At 60.1% G+C, this 19266-nt stretch overlaps 3 protein-coding genes across 3 annotated transcripts; 1 reads left to right on the forward strand and 2 right to left on the reverse strand.

Annotated features, from left to right (window-relative positions):
- Positions 1-250: 250 nt before the first annotated feature.
- Positions 251-6637, reverse strand: BXZ73DRAFT_80282 (uncharacterized protein; the record flags this gene model as incomplete). The annotated part of the gene is made up of 8 exons (XM_048023247.1): positions 251-727; positions 787-1293; positions 1345-4560; positions 4616-4748; positions 4826-5454; positions 5516-5635; positions 5910-6382; positions 6403-6637. 8 exons carry the CDS (start codon positions 6635-6637, stop codon positions 251-253), a joined length of 5790 nt encoding a protein of 1929 aa, XP_047874274.1.
- Positions 6638-8498: 1861 nt separating this feature from the next.
- BXZ73DRAFT_104874 (uncharacterized protein) lies at positions 8499-10409 on the forward strand (the record flags this gene model as incomplete). Its single annotated transcript, XM_048016047.1, has 10 exons — positions 8499-8545; positions 8607-8641; positions 8704-8867; positions 9087-9197; positions 9258-9349; positions 9414-9610; positions 9681-9696; positions 9752-9800; positions 9862-9920; positions 9986-10409. The coding sequence occupies 10 exons, from the start codon at positions 8499-8501 to the stop codon at positions 10407-10409; spliced, it is 1194 nt and encodes a 397-aa protein (XP_047874275.1).
- A 234-nt stretch (positions 10410-10643) lies between these two features.
- BXZ73DRAFT_104875 (uncharacterized protein) lies at positions 10644-19029 on the reverse strand (the record flags this gene model as incomplete). Its single annotated transcript, XM_048016048.1, has 31 exons — positions 10644-11040; positions 11099-11851; positions 11905-12004; positions 12056-12075; positions 12129-12201; positions 12254-12513; positions 12570-12953; positions 13008-13672; positions 13723-14080; positions 14139-14695; positions 14752-14835; positions 14889-15139; positions 15193-15224; positions 15277-15521; positions 15585-15709; positions 15770-15813; positions 15866-15928; positions 15989-16172; positions 16224-16253; positions 16309-16537; positions 16593-16923; positions 16978-17043; positions 17104-17146; positions 17196-17253; positions 17304-17436; positions 17488-17603; positions 17659-17694; positions 17748-17856; positions 17906-18275; positions 18328-18753; positions 18807-19029. 31 exons carry the CDS (start codon positions 19027-19029, stop codon positions 10644-10646), a joined length of 6765 nt encoding a protein of 2254 aa, XP_047874276.1.
- Positions 19030-19266: the final 237 nt, after the last annotated feature.

Consider the following 19266-nt stretch of genomic DNA (forward strand, 5'->3'; position numbering starts at 1 on the left):
TGCTTAGATACACTAACTTGGAACGGAAACAAGAGGGGAAGAGGGACGGGGCAACGGGGAGACCATGCATAATGTGAGAGCAATCCGACGGGAAACGACAGGGATATCTGGTGATGTGGACAAGAACGACGAGGAAGCCAAGACGGGGGCGGGACGGGGGGGACTTATGCAAGGATGGATACAAGAGCAGCTTAGCCTAACCTAACCCGATCGAGAGACCTCTGCTCCTGCGCTATTACAAGTGCGAAATCTACGACCACCAGCCGTCCTCGCCAAGCGTGGGCGCGGCGGAGACGACGCTCGGCGACGGCGACGGCGCGCGGAAGTTGTGCTTGCGGAAGTGCGTCGGGTACAGCGACTTGGGCGTCGCCACGGGCGTCGCGAGCGCGGCCGGCTGCGCGTGGTAGCTCCGGGGCGCGTGGATCGAGTCGCGCACGGACGGCTGCGGGGGCGTGACGGCGCGGACGTCCGTCGTCGTCCCGTTGTGCGCCTGCGCCTTGGGCGTGCCCGCGCGGCTCTTCTCGTCGTAGATCGTGCTCGCGCGCGAGTCGGGGCGCGGGGGCGGGTGCGAGAGCCCGTGGCCGTTGGCGTAGCGGCTGGCGGGCTGGCGGACGACGCCGTTGGGCTTGGCGGCGGTCGTGTTGTTCGCCTTGTCGACTTCGGCCTGGAGGCGCGCGACCTGGCCCTCGAGCGCCGCGATCTGGTCGCGCAGCTTGTTCTGGCGGTCCTGCGAACGAGATCCGCCGTCAACATCATGCAGGCGAAGCCAAAGGGGACAGCACACACCTTGTCGAGACGCTCCTCGGCGTCGCGCTCCTCGAGCTGCAGTTTGACAAGCGAGTAGTCGGCGTCGAGCTGCGAGTGCGTCTGCTCGACTTCGTCCAGCTTCGTCTGCGTGACCTCGAGCTCGTTCTCCGCCTCCTTCGCGCGCCGCTCCCACTCCTCCGCGCGCTGGCGGGACTGGAGGAGCGTCTGGCGGGACTGCTGGACGACCTTCTCGTGTGTGGCCGCCTTGTTCTCCAGGTCCTTCGAGCGTCGCTGGAGCGCCGCGTGCTCGCTCTCGAGCGCCTTGCTGCGCTCGCGCGCACGGCGAAGCTCGTGCAGCTCGTCCTGGTCGACCTGGCCGACGAGCGCGGCGAGCGCCTGGATCTGGTCCGTCGCCTGGCGGAGCTCATCCCAGTTGTCGCTCTGGGCCGACAGCTCGTCGTTCAGCTTCTTCTGCGAGGCGACCTCGTCCGACAGCATGTCCTTCTCGCGCTCGACGAACGACATCTTGAGCTCAAGCGCGTCAACCTGCGCGAGACCGTGAGCACGACGCGGTCGTTCCGCCCGAAAGAAACGCACCTTTGACTTGAGGGTCATCTTCTCCTCGCTGAACTCCGCGTTCGCCTTCTCGAGCACCACAACGCGCTCCCTCTGGCTCTGCGCCTGTACGTCCGCGGCCTTGAGCCTCTCGAGCGCGCTCGCGAGTGCCTGCTCCAGCTCGATGTTCTTCGCCTCGACCGCCGCCATCTCCTCCGTTTTCCGCGCCGCGACGTTCTGCAGCGCGTCCACGCGCGCCTCGAGCCGCTCGCGGTCCGCGTCCGCGACCTTCATGCGGTCGCCCAGCAGGTCCTTCTCGACGCGGACCTGGCCGTGCGCGCCGCGCGCCTTCTGGAGCTGCACCTGGAGCTCCGTGTTCGCCGCGACGAGCCGGCGGATCTCCTCCGCGTCCTTCTGGGAGGTGTCGCGCGCGAGGATGTCCGCCTGGAGGTCGTGGACCACCTTCGTCGCGTCGACGAGGCAGTTCGGGAGCGTGTCGACGTGGTCGACGATCATCTGGCAGAACGTGCGCAGCTCGTCGTGCTTCGCGAGGAGGTGCTTCTGGTCGTTGTTCACCGTGGACGCGAGCGTCTCGATGTTGCGGAGCATCTGAGCGTTGGGCGAGTCCTTGGGCGAGCCCTGCGCAACCTTGGCCGCGAGCTGGACTTGAGCGGCGTTGATGGCCTCGGTGGCGGTCGACAGACGTTGAGGCAGGTCGGAAAGGGTACTGGAGAGCGCGGCGACGAGTTCTTGTTTGATGGATGCGACGTCGACCTCGGCGTTGACCACCGCCGGCGCGGCGACGGGCACTTCCTTCTTCGCGAGCTCGTCGACCGTGCGCTGGACCTCCGCGATTGGGTTCGCGAGCTCGAGCACCTTGTCCGCGAGCTTGTCCGCGAGCGCGTCGAGGTTGAGCGCGCGATCGCGCACCGCGAGACGCGAGTCCAGCCGCTCGACGACGAGGTCGGACACCTGCTCCTTCATCTCGTGCGCGTCGAGCGGGCCGACGAGCGTCCTGAGCTCCGCCGTCAGCCGTCCGACGACGGCCTCGAGGTCCACCGGGGGCTGCTGCAGCGTCGCCAGCATCGGCACGAGGCTGTCGACGATCAGGCCCGCCGTCTCGCGCTTGTCCGACGCGAGGTCGATGAGCTGCGAGATGTTCGGCTTCACCGCCTGCGAGAGGCGCGCGGTGAGGACGTCGTAGTCGATCGGCTCCTGGCGGAGCGCGGCGATGTGCGGCATGAGCTTCTGGTAGAGCTCCTGGAAGAGCTGGTCCTGCATCCCGGGGCCGGACGCGCGGCCGACGTCGACCGACTGGATGTGCGCGCCGAGCTGGGCCATCGCGGACGCGAGGGTCTTGACGGTGCGGTCGCCCTGCTCCTCGATGAGCCTCTTGAGGTCCGGGTCGCTGTCGCGCGACATAGACATGCCGTGGGCCTGGCTCTGGTTGAGGACGAGGTCGGCGATGTCGCGCTGGAGGATCACGCGGGACTCCTCCTGCTTCTGCTCGATGATGTCGCGCAGGAGCTCGAAGTCGAGATCGCCGCGCGCGTCCATGTGGCTGTTGTCGAGCCCCTGCGCGGCCGACGCTTGAAGCTGAGCGCGGAAGAGCGAGATGACCTCCTTGACCTGTGCGTCCGTGGAAGGGTCGATCGACTGGCCGCGGGCCTCGGCGGTGTGCTTGAAGTCGTCGAGCGCGTCGCGGACGGCGTCGAACTTGTCCTCGAGGAGCCGCTCGAGCCGCTGCTCGTACTGTTGCATCTCCAGACGGCGCGACAGGTTGAGCGGCGGGACCGAAACCTCCGACATGGACTCCTCGTCCTCGTTGCGCCTCGGTGGTAGCGACGACCTGCGGGGCCGGCGAACGCTGAAGAGGTCCTCCGGCGACGGCGACCTATCGCGGAACCCAGGGTCGGTGAAGAGGCGGCCACCACGTCCGAGTCCACGTGAAGAGATGGGCGGGACGTGGAGGTCGTCGAGGCTCAGACGCGGACTGTGCTCGTAGATATCGCGCGAGCTGAGACGGGATCGGACTGTGCGGCGCGTGCGCTCCCCGTCGTCGTTGTTGACGAGCGCCTTGAAGAGGCCGGCGGGAACCGTGTTCGTCGAAACCGGGTGCTTGAAGTCGAGGGGGATGGGCGCGCGCTTCGGCTTGGACGCCGGAGGGAACGGGAGCTCCTCCGCGCCCATCTGGGGCACCGGCATGGCCATCGCTGGCTGCGGGACCGGCATCGGCATGAGTGGGCGATTCTCGTCGTTCTCGTCGTCGTCCTCGCTGAGTCCGGGCGACTGCGGCACGTCCTCCTTCTTCTGGTGGAGGAACGGCAGCGAACCGGTGAACGTAAAGGGCTTCGCGGCCACGTTGAGGACGGCGCTGTCCTTCGTAATCGGTGGGCTCGCGGGCGCGGAGTGCCGTTCGCCGGGAGGGGGGAAGCGGAACGAGTGCATCGTGCTCGCCCCATCCTCGTCCTCTGACGCTTCGTCGTCGAGGTCAAGGCTCGAGCGCCGTTGCCGCTTTTCACGACCCTGTATCGCACGGGCGGGCTCGGGAACGGGCATGGGGGGCGTGGGCAGCGGGCGTGGCGCGGCGGGCGGCGCAGATTGAGGTTGGAAGGAGAGCTGGGGTGCCGCTGCGGGAGGGCGGAAGGTAAAGCCGCCGGGCTTGAACTCCATCGCGGCCGCGTTCAGCGGTTTGGCCAAGGACGCCATTCTCGAATGGTTGGGGGGCGTTGGCACCGTCGGAGGTGTCGCTGACGCACCGGAGAGCGCGCCCGGGGCCCATGATCCAGACTGGCGTGGCGCGGAACCGAAGACGAACGGCTTCGCGAGGGGGTTGAGGGACTCCGAGCGTACATTGGATGCGACGGGCGGCTGAGGAGGTCGAGGATGGAGCCCGCCAGGCGTGAGATATTGCTCAGACGCACTGCGCGAGTGGGCGAGCGCGGGATCGTGACCGGTATGCGCCGAGTACGTCGAGCCGCTGCGAGAATGCGGGAGCGGAGGAAGTGGCCGCCTGCCAGCAGCCGTCTCTTGCGTGTAGAACTGGCCGTAGACGCCGTGCTCCTCGTCGCTGGGGTTGGAGACAATGTCGTCGTCGGGAACGCCGGCTGGAAGGGACGGCGGCCGCGGGAACTTGGGTATCCTCCGCGGGATCTCGAGCTCCTGCTTGACCTGCTTGACACGCCGCAGCATACGACGGTGCGAGCGCTCTTGACGCGCCCGCTCCTCGTCCGATGGATTTGACCACTCTCCGATGCTCTGCGGCGACAGAGCTGAGGACCATGACCACACCATCAAGAAGGGGTAGGCTCACCTCGTCGTCTGACGTCTCCCGCAAATCTTCCGACCCAGTCCACTCTCCGACCGCATCTTGGTCTGGATCTCCCTCCCCATCAGCCTCGATATCCGCGTCGTCCGCATCGAGATCCTCCACGGCATAACACCGCCTGGGCTGCGGAGCGGAAGCTCTTCATCGTGAATGACAATCTCCTGCCCTTCATCTTCAACCATGCCGCCAACAGACCGTAATGAGAGCGCCGCAGAGAGCTTCGAAACGTGTCGGGAGTGCACCCGGCTTTGCGCAACTGTGCTGAAACCGTCTTGCTCTGTGCCGTCTTGCGAGGCCATGGTGGTATCTGCATGTGTGTCCTCGACTTCTGAAACGTCGTCATCGTGGTGGTGTTGCACAGGCTCTTCTTCGGGCTCCTCCTCTTCCGGGATTTCGACACCGAAACCGCGCATGAAATCCGGTCTGCTCTCCCGGCTGTCGGGACGAGACAGAGATAGCGGAGGGGCGAGGGAGGCGACGTTTGTTGGTACGCGGCCTTGGGGAGCGTGAATCATCTCGAGACCAACGGGGAGCCCTGGAGAGTGGCGAGCGAAAACTTGGTCGGAACCAAGCGTGGCATTTGGCCCGAACGGGTTGAGCGCACTGGGGACGTTGAGCAGAGGTGACTGCGAAGACGGCGGAGCAAGCGAGAAGCTGTGTCCGTGACGATTTTGGAGGCGAGGAGGAAGCTGGTTCGGCGACGGAGAAAGGTTGACGGGCGGCTGTGGTGAAGTGGAGAGTGAGCTGACAGTCGTTGCGTTCTGTGACTGCTGCAGCTTGTTGAGCTTGAAGAAGAGGAGGGCGGGATCGGCGGGAGAGGAGATCTGCGACGGGGCAAAACATGAGGAGGCAATTTCGGAGGTAGTTCCAGAGACTTGAACTCACCGAAGCTGCGCGCGCATGCGGGGCGTGTATATGAGGGACGGAGCTGCCACTGCCGCGCTCAACACCCAGCTTCTCCAACTTCTCCTCGATGACCTTCTGCTTGAGCCCATCCCACGCAGCCTGCAACGACACTGGCGTCAGCACGATGCCACGATAAACGAGAGGTAAGTCGGAGATAGAAGCGACAGCACATGCCCCACGGCCGTGTGGGATGATATCTCATCCGCGTCAAATGCAAATAGTACCCTGGAGCCAACGTCACGACGACGAAGCGTATACATACGACGTTCGCCGTGTTCTCACCGGGTATGTGCAGAATTGACGCGTCGTGCGTGCTGAATGCGAAACCGTGGCACCCCGCAAAACCCGAACAAAGAGCAACAGAACCACGAACCTTTCCTGGCAAAAACACGTCCACCGTCGGCGGCAAGTGAAGCCTCCACGAGTCGGGCGGGTAGAGCTCGATCGTGCTCGTCTCTGGGGGCTTGAAGTCCACGACCGGGGGCACCTCAGCGTGCGGCACCGGCTCCCTCGCAAAAGACGCGCGCGTCGCCGGCGCATCGCCGTCGCCCGGAACCGTCTCGCGCGGGAGGTTGACGATGACCTTCTTCGTCTTTGTCGGCGGAGGGGCGACCGCCACGGGCGCCGGCGTCGATGGGACGACGGGCGTGCCCGGGAGCGGGCTCACCTTGCGCTGGGGGCCACCGAGGACGGCCTTGGGTGGGCCCCCGACGCTCATGCTGGCCGCCCGCTTACTCCGCGGCACGAATGGCGGGGCGAACGGTGGGAGGCCCATTTGAGGGCCGAAGCTCTGCCCGAGCGGGGTCATGGGCACGCCTGGCGGGGGGAGGATGCCCGCGCGGCGAGCTGCATCATGCTTGGGTGACTTCGGTGCATCGGGCGGTTGGGCGCGTTGGGCGGGATGGGGGCGAAGAAGTTGGCCTGCATCGGGGTGTGGAGCGGGTGTGGGCCGCCTGGAAAGCCGAAGGGCGGATGCATGTTCGTCTGGATGGCGGTCGGGAGGGCGGGGGAGAAGAGCGGGGGGTGGGGCTGCTGGGAGTTGAGGGAGGGCGGCCCCGGGATGAAAATCCGCGAGAGCTGCTGGCGGTGTTGAGAGACCATGGCGAGAAGCGGGAGGAGAGTGTGAAGAGGGTGGAGGGGCGTGCGCCGACGGCGTCGACGAGCTCGACGCTGCGCGCAACAGCGAGGAAGGGTATAAAGATGGCGACAGCTCGTTCCGCTTTCGATTCGTCTGTCCACTCACGGCCACGTGGTACGGGCGCTTGAGTCACAAATGAAGGCGCTCTAGCGCCGAAACCAGCGCCCATCAATGCCATTGTCTTCAACCCTGGATTCTCAAGCACAGTGCAGATATTCACTGGTGGTCATTAAGAAGGTCTCCTTTAGAAGTGTCACACCCTGAAACGTTTTGCAGGAAGTCTCACCATGCAAGACATCAGACACCACTACGTGTGGCAAGTTTGCCTTTCCCCAACTTCCAAGTTCCAACAAGTTCCAAGCCCGCTACGTGCCTTCTCGTGCTCCTCCTTTCTCGAAAACGCATGGGACGCGTGCCTTCGTTGTCGCGTGAGGCATTTCTGGAACAGTGAGATCGCAAGGTAAAGTCATCGCGAGTTCAGAGTGGAAAGCGCTTCATATGATATTTGCCCATTGGAGGGTTCGAACGCGTCGCCGTGACTTCGGCAGGCCACCATCTCGGCGGCGCCGTCTCTTGGACACAACCGTCGTGATCATCGAGGCATGTTCAATGTTCCTTCTTGCTGAGGACAGCGACTGACCGTCTATTTATGCCCGCCTATTTCGGACCCGTGAATGTTATGTCCGTATCCGTAGTCTTCCGCACTCACGCGATTCCGCAGCGCCCAGAGATTACTTAGCACGGTCAAGACATCCGGCAGGTTGAAGCATGCACGATGCGACTCCGTTCTTCTCACGAGAAACGCATCGGCACTTTGACGAAAGGCGATTTGACACATGCTCGCCTGCTCACCGGGCTACACGTGTTCGACATCGCGGCACGTAGGGATCTGCGTGACAAAGATCGGGTATGCTGGTAAGAAGGATACAGCAGATCGGGAGGACATTGGCAGGGAGATAGTACGGAGAAGTAGAGCCGGCTGAGTGAGTCCTGTTCCATTCCTTCCTTCGCCGAGCTCATCGGTTTTCCGAAAAGGGATAAGAGCCGGATATATTTGGGACAACCGTCCGTCCACCTCTACCGACACACGCGGGGCCCCAAGCTCGGATTCATCCGTAGCCGACATGCGGCCAGAGCGCCATCCCCGGCCCCTGCCACTTGTCATCCACAGTACAAAGTCGGCGCGCAAAACGCATCAGCGGAAGTACGAAAGGTTGCCATGAGCTGCCGGGACACCTTAAGCTGATATGTATGACCAGCTTCCGGCGGGGTAGGTTTGAACTTGAACCTGGTCCCAAAACCATAGCACACGCTCACTTCGAACGTTGTAGGATGCTAAACTTTGCCTTCTCCGGCGTTCCCATAGCGCCATCGGATCGCTCAGCACTGGCGCGCTCGTGCTCAACATATATCAGTCACTGCCAACAATTTCTCCAAGCATCCCCGGGGAAGCCCTACCAGAGGATGTCATTACAGGCAGTGTCTGCAGACCTCTCACGCGCCGCATGTCCCCGGCCACTGCTGCCAGCAAACCTACTCCATGCTTCCCCGACGACCGCACACAGACTAGAAGCGCCAAAACGCGGCGACCTGCCTTCCCGGCTTCCTCAGCCCTGCGATGGCGCCTGATACAGTTCTTCCCCGAGGCCATACTTATGAGCTCGTCCCGGCGCGGAGCGCGGCGCGTGCATCCCTCCAAGCTCTACCCGTACTCCGACTCCGAGGATAGACTGTGCCGGCGCCACGCGCACTGGTACCTGCGCTCTCTCCTTCTCCCCAATTCCCACCCCGCTCCCTCTCCTCCTCGTCCTTCACGATACCGGGATGTCTTCGACCTCCACGTCGGCCCTTATTTCAGCGTACGCTGCAGGGTGCGTGCTATTGTAACCACCCCCAGGTGGCAATGATCACTAATATTTTCCATCGCGACAGGTTGGTGGACAACCGTTGCGCAGTCGCCGTACAGAGTAGGCTTTTCATTTATGCCAAAGACAGCATTGCGACGGCTGACATTGAACCGTGCTCACAGCGTTCTTCATTTACGAATGCATCCTCGAACTTCCCCGTGAAGTCGAGCTCTTCTGGAAACGCCCGTGGACGGGGGCGACGGTGCTGTTTATCGCAAACAAGTACCTCTTCCTGCTGCATCAAGTATTAAGCGCAATCGCACTCCGGACCACGTTCAGCGCAGATGTGAGTTTTCTGAATTCCTGTCCGCTGACCGCTTCAGAACTTAAAAAATTGCAGGGGTACGCGACCCCAACCGCCCTTCGATGTCTCGAGTGATGGACTGACGCTTTGCGGTGTCGATAGGTGTGGTGACCTGCTAAGGGTAATCATCATCGTAGACCTTATCCAATACGCCGTCTGGGCTCGTGAGTCGGCCTGCCGATGCCTATTGCCATCTTACAGAGCGTGCTCTTATCAGAGTTCTCGGCCTTGCGTGCGTTTGCGCTCAGCCAAAGCCGGCTCATCGCCCTAGGGATTTTCATCCTGAGTCTCACACCTCTGGGGTTCAATGCGGTAAGCCCACGGTCTCACTCAGCACACGCACTTCTCTCATGTCCGTGGTGCTTGGTGCAGCCAAACCTAGCATTCGGCTTCGTCGGCACGACTGACCCGCTGCTCGGTTGCGCCTACTCTCAACCCACCTTGCCGTCCAACTTGCCGTTCAAGTAAGTCGCTACTCCTCGGATGAAAATGAGGCCCATTGAACTAAGTTCGTACCCACGCATGCAGATGTAAGCATTTCGTGGTGACTTCTGTGGTGCTTAAAGCACGAGCTGACGTCGGATACGGCGTAGGGCTGATCACAGTCCGCACGTCGCTCATCTTTGCAGACGCCTTCCTCGTCGGCCTCACATGGTATCGCCTCCGTCGCTCCATCGGACACTCTCGAGGACGCTTCTCCCTCTCGACTGTGTTCCTCCGAGACGGTGCGTTCCTCCTCCTCCTCCGTCCTCTTTTCGTTGTTGTCTCCTGATCTGGCTTGTCTCGGCCGCACAGGCTCCATATATTTCATGTACGCCCAAACGTATCCACACACGAAGGCACGGGGACTGACCACGAGCCCACAGTATCCTCTGCATCCTAAACGTCCTCCACATGACGCTCAGCCTCACCGCGGTACGCGCGCCTCTCTCCTAGGCATGCCGGACTCTCTAAATCCCCCGCCTCCACTGTCCAGACATTCTCCGACCGCGCCGGCGACGTCGGCCTCTCCGCCGTCCCCCTCTTCACCGAACCGTGCGTCCTGTCTTCCTCCCTCCCTCCCTCCCTCCCTTCCGCGACTTACCCGCCCTCCCCCTCAGCATCACCGCCGTCCTGATCTCCCGCTTCCTCCTCAACCTCCAAGAAGCGAACCTGCGCGCCACGCTCGACCGCTCCGGCTTCCTCACCAGCACCAGCGCAGGCTCCGACTCCGAGGGGACGAGCACCGCCTACGCGAGCGCGACGGACCGCGACTCGACTGTGTTCACGTCCGCGCCGCGCATCTACGGCACGTACGTGGGCACGGGGAGCGCGCGCCTCGGCACGAACCTGACGTTCGCGAGCTTCGCGGACGCGGTCGGCGGCGCGCTCGAGCCGGAGGACGTCTGGGGCGGGGGCGGTGGAGAGCGGGGGTGGTACGGGGACGAGGAGGAAGAAAAGGCGAAGGGGGAGGGGAGGCGGGGCGCGAGGGAGGAGATTGAGCTGCGGCCGGCGGAGCGGGAGGGGCGCGAGTCTCCTCGGTAGCAACGTTGGCGGGTTGGAGTGTTTGTATGATTACGGTGGTGCTAGGGTGGCGGCCACGCAACGAATATCTTTGCTCTGCAGGCCTGATGAGAAAAGGAAACATATGATTGGAGTGCATAATATAGTACATTCAGAGCTCGGAGAAGTCATCAGGCAGGCAAGAGGATCGATCGATCGAGAAGCCCGTATCAAGCTAGTACGCTGCGGGTTCCAACTCGTCTCTAAGTACGTGTATCAGATATCGTAGTCATCATAGTCGCCATACTTGTCACGGAAGTACTCGTATGCCTCATTTCGTTCGTCGTAGTTGGGGCTTTCGTCATTGTACGGCCCATTCGACTCCGCGTATCCTTCAATGCCATCGTCGACGCCATCATCCAGGTGGTCGTCCGTGCATACGTTGAGCTCTGGCTTAGTCGGCTTCTTGGGCGGCTTCGGGACGGCGACGATGCCCCTCATCGCGAGCCTCATATCCTTCTCGCATTCTTGCGTCGCCGATGCAGGCAGGCTTTGCATGAGCTCCTCCACCGCCAGCGCCAGCGCCTTGAGCTTCGCGATGTCGCGCTCTTGGTGGACGACAGCAGTCGGTGCCAGGTCCTTATGCAGGCGGTCGGAAGTCTTGAACAGGGCGCTGCGGTATCCGGTGTGAGGAACACCCGGCACGCACGCAGAGAAACACGGCCACTCACTTCATCCGCGTCAACGTAGACCCCATCGTCTCGAGCTCCAGGTGCTTCGCGATGTTGAGCTTCTTCCGGAGCGTGCTCCGCGTCTCGTACAGATGGTCCTTCATCGTCTCAACCGCCGACGCGAGGTGCGGGACCGGCCCGAGGAAGAGCATGCGGTAGTGCGCGCGCGGCCAATCGACCGTGCGCGCGTGCGCGGCGTACTTGTCGAAGATCCGCTGCCATCGCTGGCGCGCCTTGCTGAGCTTGGGGACGCGTGAGCGCGCCATGTGGCGCCGGTATGCGGACGCGATTTTTGCCGCGGCGTCGACCTCCTGAGCAGTAGGAGCCATTGAGACGGCGGGCGCTCGGTCCTCCGCCGCGATCGCTTGAGCGATCGTTTCGACATCGTGTTCGTCTGGTGCTTCGCCCGTCTCGTCTGGCGCCGCGATTTCCTCTTCGTTTGCCTCGGGTTCTGCAGCTGCTTCTGCCCCATCTGGGCCGTCAGGATTCGAGGCATCCGCCGGAGTGGTGGCGGGAATGGAAGGCAAAGTATCCACACGGGGGTTCGGTGGCTGGGGCTCGAGAACGACCCTCTGCAGAAACCAAGGGAGATCTTCGAGGTCTCCGTAGACGATACGTCGAACGCCAGGTAGAGGAGGACTGGTGATCGGGGTAGCAGTGTGGTGCAGTTGGATCATTTCATCGAAGCTCGAATCCGCTGCGGAGTGTCGAACAAGTCGCGCGAGTCTGTCCCAGTTCTTGGCGGCGACGTACCTTGAATGTTTGGTCAGCATGCAGGGGCTCAGAGAAGGAGCTGGGCGACTCACGGTTCGATCGACGAATGGAAGATCCGACTGGGCCGCCGCACCGAGTTGATTGCTCGCGTGACTTCGTTCTTGATGGCAAAGCGACCCATATTGTATCCCCCTATGGATTAAATCAGCTTTTCCGGACTTCACAATCGCCCATCACACTCACACAGACATAGATTCTTGCATCTGACCGTAGAATATGAGTGGTACCACTTGCAAGAACATAAAAAAGAACTCACATTCTGAGAAAGATCACATTTCGGTAAGGGTGTGCCAGAGTCGCAAGGTCCCGATTCTCGAATAGGAAATGTTCTATTGGACGGTAAGAACCTGACAACACCGCCAAGACTATCAAAAAACATACCACTCTGTATCCCTGAGTAGATTTGCTCGAGAAGCTCCGCCATGAGGTTTCGGAGGTAGAACTTAGACATTGGGGTCTCTGCTGTACGTAAAAACTCGATGCGAGGCATGATCTTAAAAAGCCAGCTCTTCGGCAGCGTTACGTTGTGCAACGTGGCTGTACTTTGAAGCCTCGTGGAGATGATCAAGCAACTGACCACGGTGTCCATGAGGTCGCACAAGATATTGACGTCACAGGCTACCCTGCGCGAGACAACATGGCTATCCCGAGAAGCATTAGTGTGGGGTTGGAGAGAGCGCGTTATGGAACTACGTACTTGATGAAGAGAACACCTCGACTCAAAGCAGTCTTGTCGTTGTTGTGCATGAAGCCGATGGCGTCTTGGACGACGTAGCAGTTGTCGTTGCGTAGAAGGTGCGGTGGTCGGAACAGTGCGACGGCTGGGATACGGGAAATGGTGACAGACGCCGCCGGCGCGTTGAAAAGCAATGTCAAGCGTACGGAGCGAAGAAGCTTCGTGAGGAACAGATGTGGACTGCCGATATGTGGCCGGAGTTCGTAGAGCAGTGCTTCCGCCCAAAGCCGAGAGATGGTCACGCCCTGGCGAAACTCTGGGATCAGTTTCGCATTGAAGATATGAAGGCCGCCGAGCTTGTAGTGAGCTGGGAATATGGCATCGTGGAGCTCGCGAAGCCAGTGCCTGACCCAATCAATCAGCATGCTTTCGAATGTGTTAAGGGTTGCAAGTACTTACAGCTGCGATTTCGCAAACTCCGGTTTTTGTTCACATGTGCGCAGGCCGTGGTAGATGATGATCTGCAATAGAACAACTCGAATTCGGAAGTGGTACGTTGCAACGTCGTTGTCTTTGGCGAAAGTGTGCTGGCGGGCGCATTCAGCGCGGTTGCATTGGCCATGAGCGACGAAAGGCAGGCAAGGGTGCAGCGGACGCAAATTGTGACAGAGCTTGTTCTCTTCAGTGATGGCGTCCAACAGCCGAGCTTCCAGTACGACGTTGATAAGCCGGTCCAACTCCCAACGAGGTACTGATATCCCCTGATCGATGACGCGGAAGTTGGGTGTGGAGCGGGGAGTGCATTGGGGCGCAAGGAGGGAGTTGGGAGGAAGAACAAAGACGTCCTCGGAAAATGGAAGAATTGCCAGAACTTTGCGCACGTCTGCGGATTCGCAGGGCGTTTGCTTGCCTAGCAAAAGGCCTAGATTTTGTGTGTATACCATAAAGACGTGTAGCTTGTCGGCGATCTCTCGAAGTGACGCGTTGTGAAGTTTGAGAGGTATTGAGAAGAGGTGGTCCATGCACAAGAGAACCGCGGGTTTGTTTTTGACCGCCACGAACTTGCTCACGAGCGCTGCGAGCGCTGGATAGTCGTGACGTGAGATGGCGATGAACATTAACACCTGATTAACTGATGAGCATACGGAGTTCAGTAACAACTTCCTATTCGTACCTCGTTTCGAGTTTCCTCGTCAGTAACAGCCCTTTCGAGATTTTCGGCAAGTCGAAGAAGTTTGGCCGTGGTGCTGGATCCTTTGAGCTCCTCCTGAGATACATGAACGCCCAGAGATAAGCGCTGCCACAGGCCACCAAGAAGAAATTCAAACGCCCTTTTGGTCGATGAGGCGTTGTGGATATCTAAAGAGAGCAGGCGGATGGCTTCGAGTACATTCCCTTCCGCGAAATGTACATCCGCGGCGTCTGCGAACTTGCCCATGTCTTCCAGCAGCGACGCCCGCGCGATATCTAGCCCGAAGTCGTCCATGTATTCCAGCGCCTCTTCGTCTGTCTCGAACAGCGCCCGTGCTTTCCTGAATCACCGGTGAGCGACCTAGACATAAGCCAAGATGACGCATAACCAGAACGTACTTTATCTGCTTCTCGCGCAAGAAATACAGCTTCGATACGCCGAGGATGCTGTCCGCCACCGCGGCCGCGACCAACCCCTTGTGAGACTGGATCACGTCGATCGCATCGTCGAACTTGCCCGCCCTCCGGAAGTGCTGTGCCGCCAGAGTGTACTCTTCCGCCGAACGGTACGCCTGCGCCGCCTTGACGTCATCACCACCTGCGACGAAGCACTCGCCCGCGATGCGGTAGTACGCCTTCTTCTCCGTCACCGCGGCCGTGGCAGACGAGACGAACGCGTCCGCGGCCTTGACGAATGCCGCTGCCTTCGCGGTGCTCTCGCCACGCGTCACTGGGGTGCTGCGCGCGAGTTCACGCAGGTGGTAGGCGTGGGCGACGGCCTTCTCGCGCGTGAGCCCCGCCCTCTCGTAGCAGTGCATTGCTTGCATGTACCGGCGATTGTTGAAGAGCGAGAGCGCGGTCTTCGCCCAGTCCTCCGGGGTCGACGACATCGCCAGCTTCGGCACATCGCTTCCCGGGGTGCAGCTCTGGATTTGGTTCCGCGACGACCACACGATCTGAAGATCCATCAGGGTCAGACTCGTGCCACGTCATCGGCAAATGGACGACGCACTCGCATAGGTTCCCCCTTTTCCGATCCATCTGCGATCCACAGGTTCTTCCGCGCTCTTGTGATCGCGACGTAGAGGAACTTGAGCTGTGGACGGTATAAGCATCGCGCACAGGGAGATGATGTACTGGAACACGCACGTCTCTGCACACGCCACTGTGGCGCACGTCGTCGAAGCGGGGCGCGGGATGGTTGACGCGGGATTCCGGCGGAAGCGCGTTGAGGACGACGCGCCACTGAGAGAGGTCGACGGTGGAGTCTTCGAAGAAGTTGTACAGCAGGACGTCGTTGAACTCGAGACCCTTGCTCTCGTACAGCGTCATGATCAAGCCAATGTCCCCAACTTGTGCTCTCAGCTTGTCGCGCGCCGCTTCGTCCCGCACCAAGATGCCTGAGCGATAGATGAGTATGGCGACACGATAGTAGTCTATGGGGACCACCCACATTGCTCGGCACCAAATTCTATGTGATTCCCACTTGCGATCAAGTTAGCGTCGAGTCCACATCGGCGATCGGCGGGCGACTCACGATTCTCCGAAGAGGAACTGCTCGTAACGGACAGTGTTCTGGTCCCACCCATGGAAGAAGACCGGCTTTAGGCCATCGATCATGCCCGTCTCTTGCCCGAGCGCGTCGATGGCGTGCGGCCAGAACTGCGTGATGAGCAGTATGACGGAGTGAGCGCAATTGACGATGCCTCCATGGGAACGGTAGTTGATGGCGAGGTGGAAGGATTCAGGGGTCTGAGGCGGTGCGTCGACCTTGGAGTTCATCTATGCCAGACGATGACGTCAGGTCGGGATCAAAGACGAACCCGTGACTATGGAGATACAGACCTTCTCGTACCGATACAAAAACGCTTTGAGGTCGTCGAAGCGGAAGGCACTGCCAACTGAGATTGTCTGGGCGGTGTCACCGGCCCAGAAGAGCCCATGAGGGTTCCGACAGAGTTTTCGGAGGACTGCATAGGAAGGAAGGAAGTGAGTTACGCGAAAGTCCTAATCCAAAAAGAAGCACGTACTGAGAGCGTCGATGAGGAGGTTGTCTTGAGCCTCGTCTACGTATCTGAGCGAGCGTCAAGAGTGAACAAAGCACAGTAGAGCGCAATAAAACCCACATGAAGTTGATCGGCAAACCTGGCACGCCGTGCGTTCGCATCGCGTTGATGAGAGCATGCGTCCTATGGCCCGGTTGATGGTCAATACGCAACCAGACCTTCACAGCGGGACATATACTCTACCTGTCTGCAGCGTCATAGTCTCCGCGCTCCTTCTTTCGCTTGACGTACGCAGCAAAGAGCCTATAGATACACTCGCGCTGGTTCGCGAACGTGCCCTGAGTGCGATGACTAAGCTTGAGGTACGTGTCTTCGTCCAGGTATCCATCGGGCTTGTCAAGCGCGAGCTCTGAGCCTTTGATAACGCCTGAAGACGGGCGTTGTCAGCCGAAGAAGGCGCCGTGTCGACTGAACGTACCCATAAACTCTCCGAAAACAAGGGTCGGATCTAATCAGTCACTGCATCAGCTCCTGGCAGCACCGTGGTTGTTGGGAACACTGACCTAGACCCCTCGTAAGGGCTTGTGGGAAGTGCGACCAGTACTCTTCGATGAAAGTGCCGAAGGAGACAAAGGAAGCACGCTGTTGTTGCATGTAGTCGTTCGAAAGGCCCTTATCATGCGACTCCGACCCCTGCACGCTCAATGCACTGTCCAGGGCACGAAGGCCGGAAGCCCTCTCCACGTTCGCCACTATGTGGTGGTTCAAATCATTCTCCAAGAGTCGGCAGATCTGTGCATAAGCCTCGTTGAGTATATCGACTTATGCGTTCCAGAGGTTGACCCACATGATCGTACGTGACGAACATCGGAAAATGCTCATCCTTCAGCTCCCCATATCGCTGAGGAAGGTCTCCACGCCAGTAGATCTCTTCGTCACGATCTACAAGACCCTGTTCCTGCTGCCGCTTCTTCCGCGCGGCAATCTCCACGAGCTCAGTGTGGGAATGACCGGCGGTCGCAAGCGACTCGAGGAGCTTGACGAAGTATTCCTCGACCTTCTCCGCCAGCACACGGGACTGGGTGACGAAGAGTTGGCGTGGTTTGGGCATCACGTCCCGGTGGCTTTCCCATGCGCGTTCCATGCCGAGCATCTTGAAAAGCATGGTGGTCGTTTTCCTGAAATGCCCCCTAAGCCAACATCGCTGGATTGAAGCAGGATGGGACTCTTACCCGGTACCACTCCGCCCCAGGACGTAACACGAGGAAGGGTGTTCGATGATCTTCTGCTCCTGTGGACTGAACGACACAATTAGTTAGTAGGGCGGGATGAGGGAGCTGAAAATCCAGCCCACTGACGTGACATTGAAGACGTGTGCAACCTCCTGGTCTGCGAGAATGCCTACAAGGTCCGTGTGAGACGGGTGTAATGCCCTGAGACGTGCCCTTACTATTGAGCAAAGCTTGGGAGAACGTCACGAACTTCTCGAGCACGAGGAGTGAGTGGATCTGATATTCCTGTTGAGCGACGGTGCTTTTGCGATCAAGATGCTCCTCACCTCTTCCAAGTCTTCCTTGCGCATTTCTGCAAGACCCGACACGGGTTCGATTGGCGTCGGCTCCACCGGAGGCCAACAGGCGGGTGCGTAAACATTGTCACCGCGGTTGACCGGACGATTTCGGAAGGTGCATCTATGGACGTGGTCAGGTGCATCCCGGAGGTTCAATCCTGATGGAACGTACCTCTTGCGATACTCTGCGCCACGACGGTCAATGTGTTGGCTCATACAACTCCAAAGCCGGCGGTCCAGTTGCGTGTGGGTGTAGATGCCAAAGATCCGTAGGACTTGCCTCTCCACCTGGGACTCATTTTCAGCATTTTGGTATCTTCCTCAGAACGACACGCTTACTCACCGGACTCTGGAACTCAGGGATGCAGTCGACTTGGTACTGCACGTTCCCAAGCATGAGCAGGTGGGAGAAGACCACATAAACCGACTCACGACAAGACGCGTATCCCCAGTCATCTTGGCTTCGTAGATAGGGATGTCGACGTCGAGCCCGGTCAATCGCTTCTGATTGTCGTCCGAGAAATGACCGTTCGAAAGCTCCCTGCGCCATATGTGGGGAAGAGCGCGCATACAGCTGAGCGTGCACTTACTTGATCTTCTTGACATAGATCGCGAACATCTTCGCGTCTCTCTTCCGCGCTTGACGTAGGTCCCGGTCCGCGCGCGTCGAGATGAGGACGCGCCATTCTCCGAACCCGTCTGCGCTGTCAAAGTATAGGGCCGCTTTCATGGGTAGGACTGGAGGGAGGTCTTCAGGGACGGCGGAGGTCCCGTCAACGACGAAGGGTGCGGGGGACGGATACGGAGCTCCGTTTTCGTATTCCTCTTCGAGGGCGCCGTCGACAGCTTCAGAGGTGGGGAGGGAGTAGTAGGCATTTGTGATGACGGCGGAAAGACCGTCGCGCCGAAGCATCTTGAGGAGCTCCTTGAAGGAGATGAAGCGCAGCGCGTATGAGGAACCTGAAAGCACGCACCTTGAGAACATCCCTCCGCTCCTCCAACATGCGCATACATAGATCCATCGCCCCTTCCTTTGTTGACGGCACAAAGTCCGCTTCGGGGAGACTGAGAATGGTCTTGCGGTCGGCGTCCGAGACGAAGGGGTTTTGCGCTCTCGATTGCTTGCGCTTGTGTCTGTTCTTGGACTTTCTCTTGACCGCGTCGCCGGAGCCGTCGATGTCTTCCTCACCATCGTAAACGGCGTTGGAGAGACGAAGCCGGTTGAGTACTTGGAGTGCCGAGATAGTTGTCTCAGTGAGAGTGCGCTGCTGCGAGAGCCAAGCGAGGTCGAGGGATCGCGCGTTGGGCAGAAAGAGGAAGAAGATGGGGAGCCTTGTGAGCAAGCTGTGGGCCACCGAAGACGCGAAGGTCTCAGGCGCGAAGGGGAAGTTTGCAGAGATGACGCTGACGACGCGGTCGAAAGTCGACTTGCTTACGGCTGGTGATGTCAGTCGCCGGCGTCAGAGATAGGCGGCGGGCCGCAGTACTCACAAGCGAGGACCAGCTCCAGCGCTTTTGTGGGCGACTCAACGAGCTCAGCGACGACTCCCTCAACATCGACATCGGGACGTCCAAGGAGACTGTCCACATCGGATATGACGACTTGCAGAATACCATCGTCCCTCAGAAGCGTCGTGTCAAACAATGCGGGGATGGCACTGAGGACTCGACGACTTCTCAGAGGAGAGAACTTCCCTCCAGAAGGAAGTGGCATTGCGACGGTCTGGCCGATGGACTCTGCTCGGCGATCTGGGCAGGAGGCTGGTCCACCGAGTGCGTCGCAGGCGCGGTCCGTTTGAACCGTGGTGCACTGTGGCCCGTGGGTAAACCGGTAATTGGTGGGTAGGTTCGAATATGGAGAGCAACGGAGAGAAGCTGCCAGAGGGCACAGTAGTGTGGGGGAAGCCGGTGTGACGACTCTTCGCGTGGCCAGTGAAGGTGGAATGAGAGC

This window comes from Epithele typhae (genome assembly GCF_022376455.1).
Source record: "Epithele typhae strain CBS 203.58 chromosome Unknown BXZ73scaffold_57, whole genome shotgun sequence".
NCBI lineage: Eukaryota > Fungi > Basidiomycota > Agaricomycetes > Polyporales > Epitheliaceae > Epithele > Epithele typhae.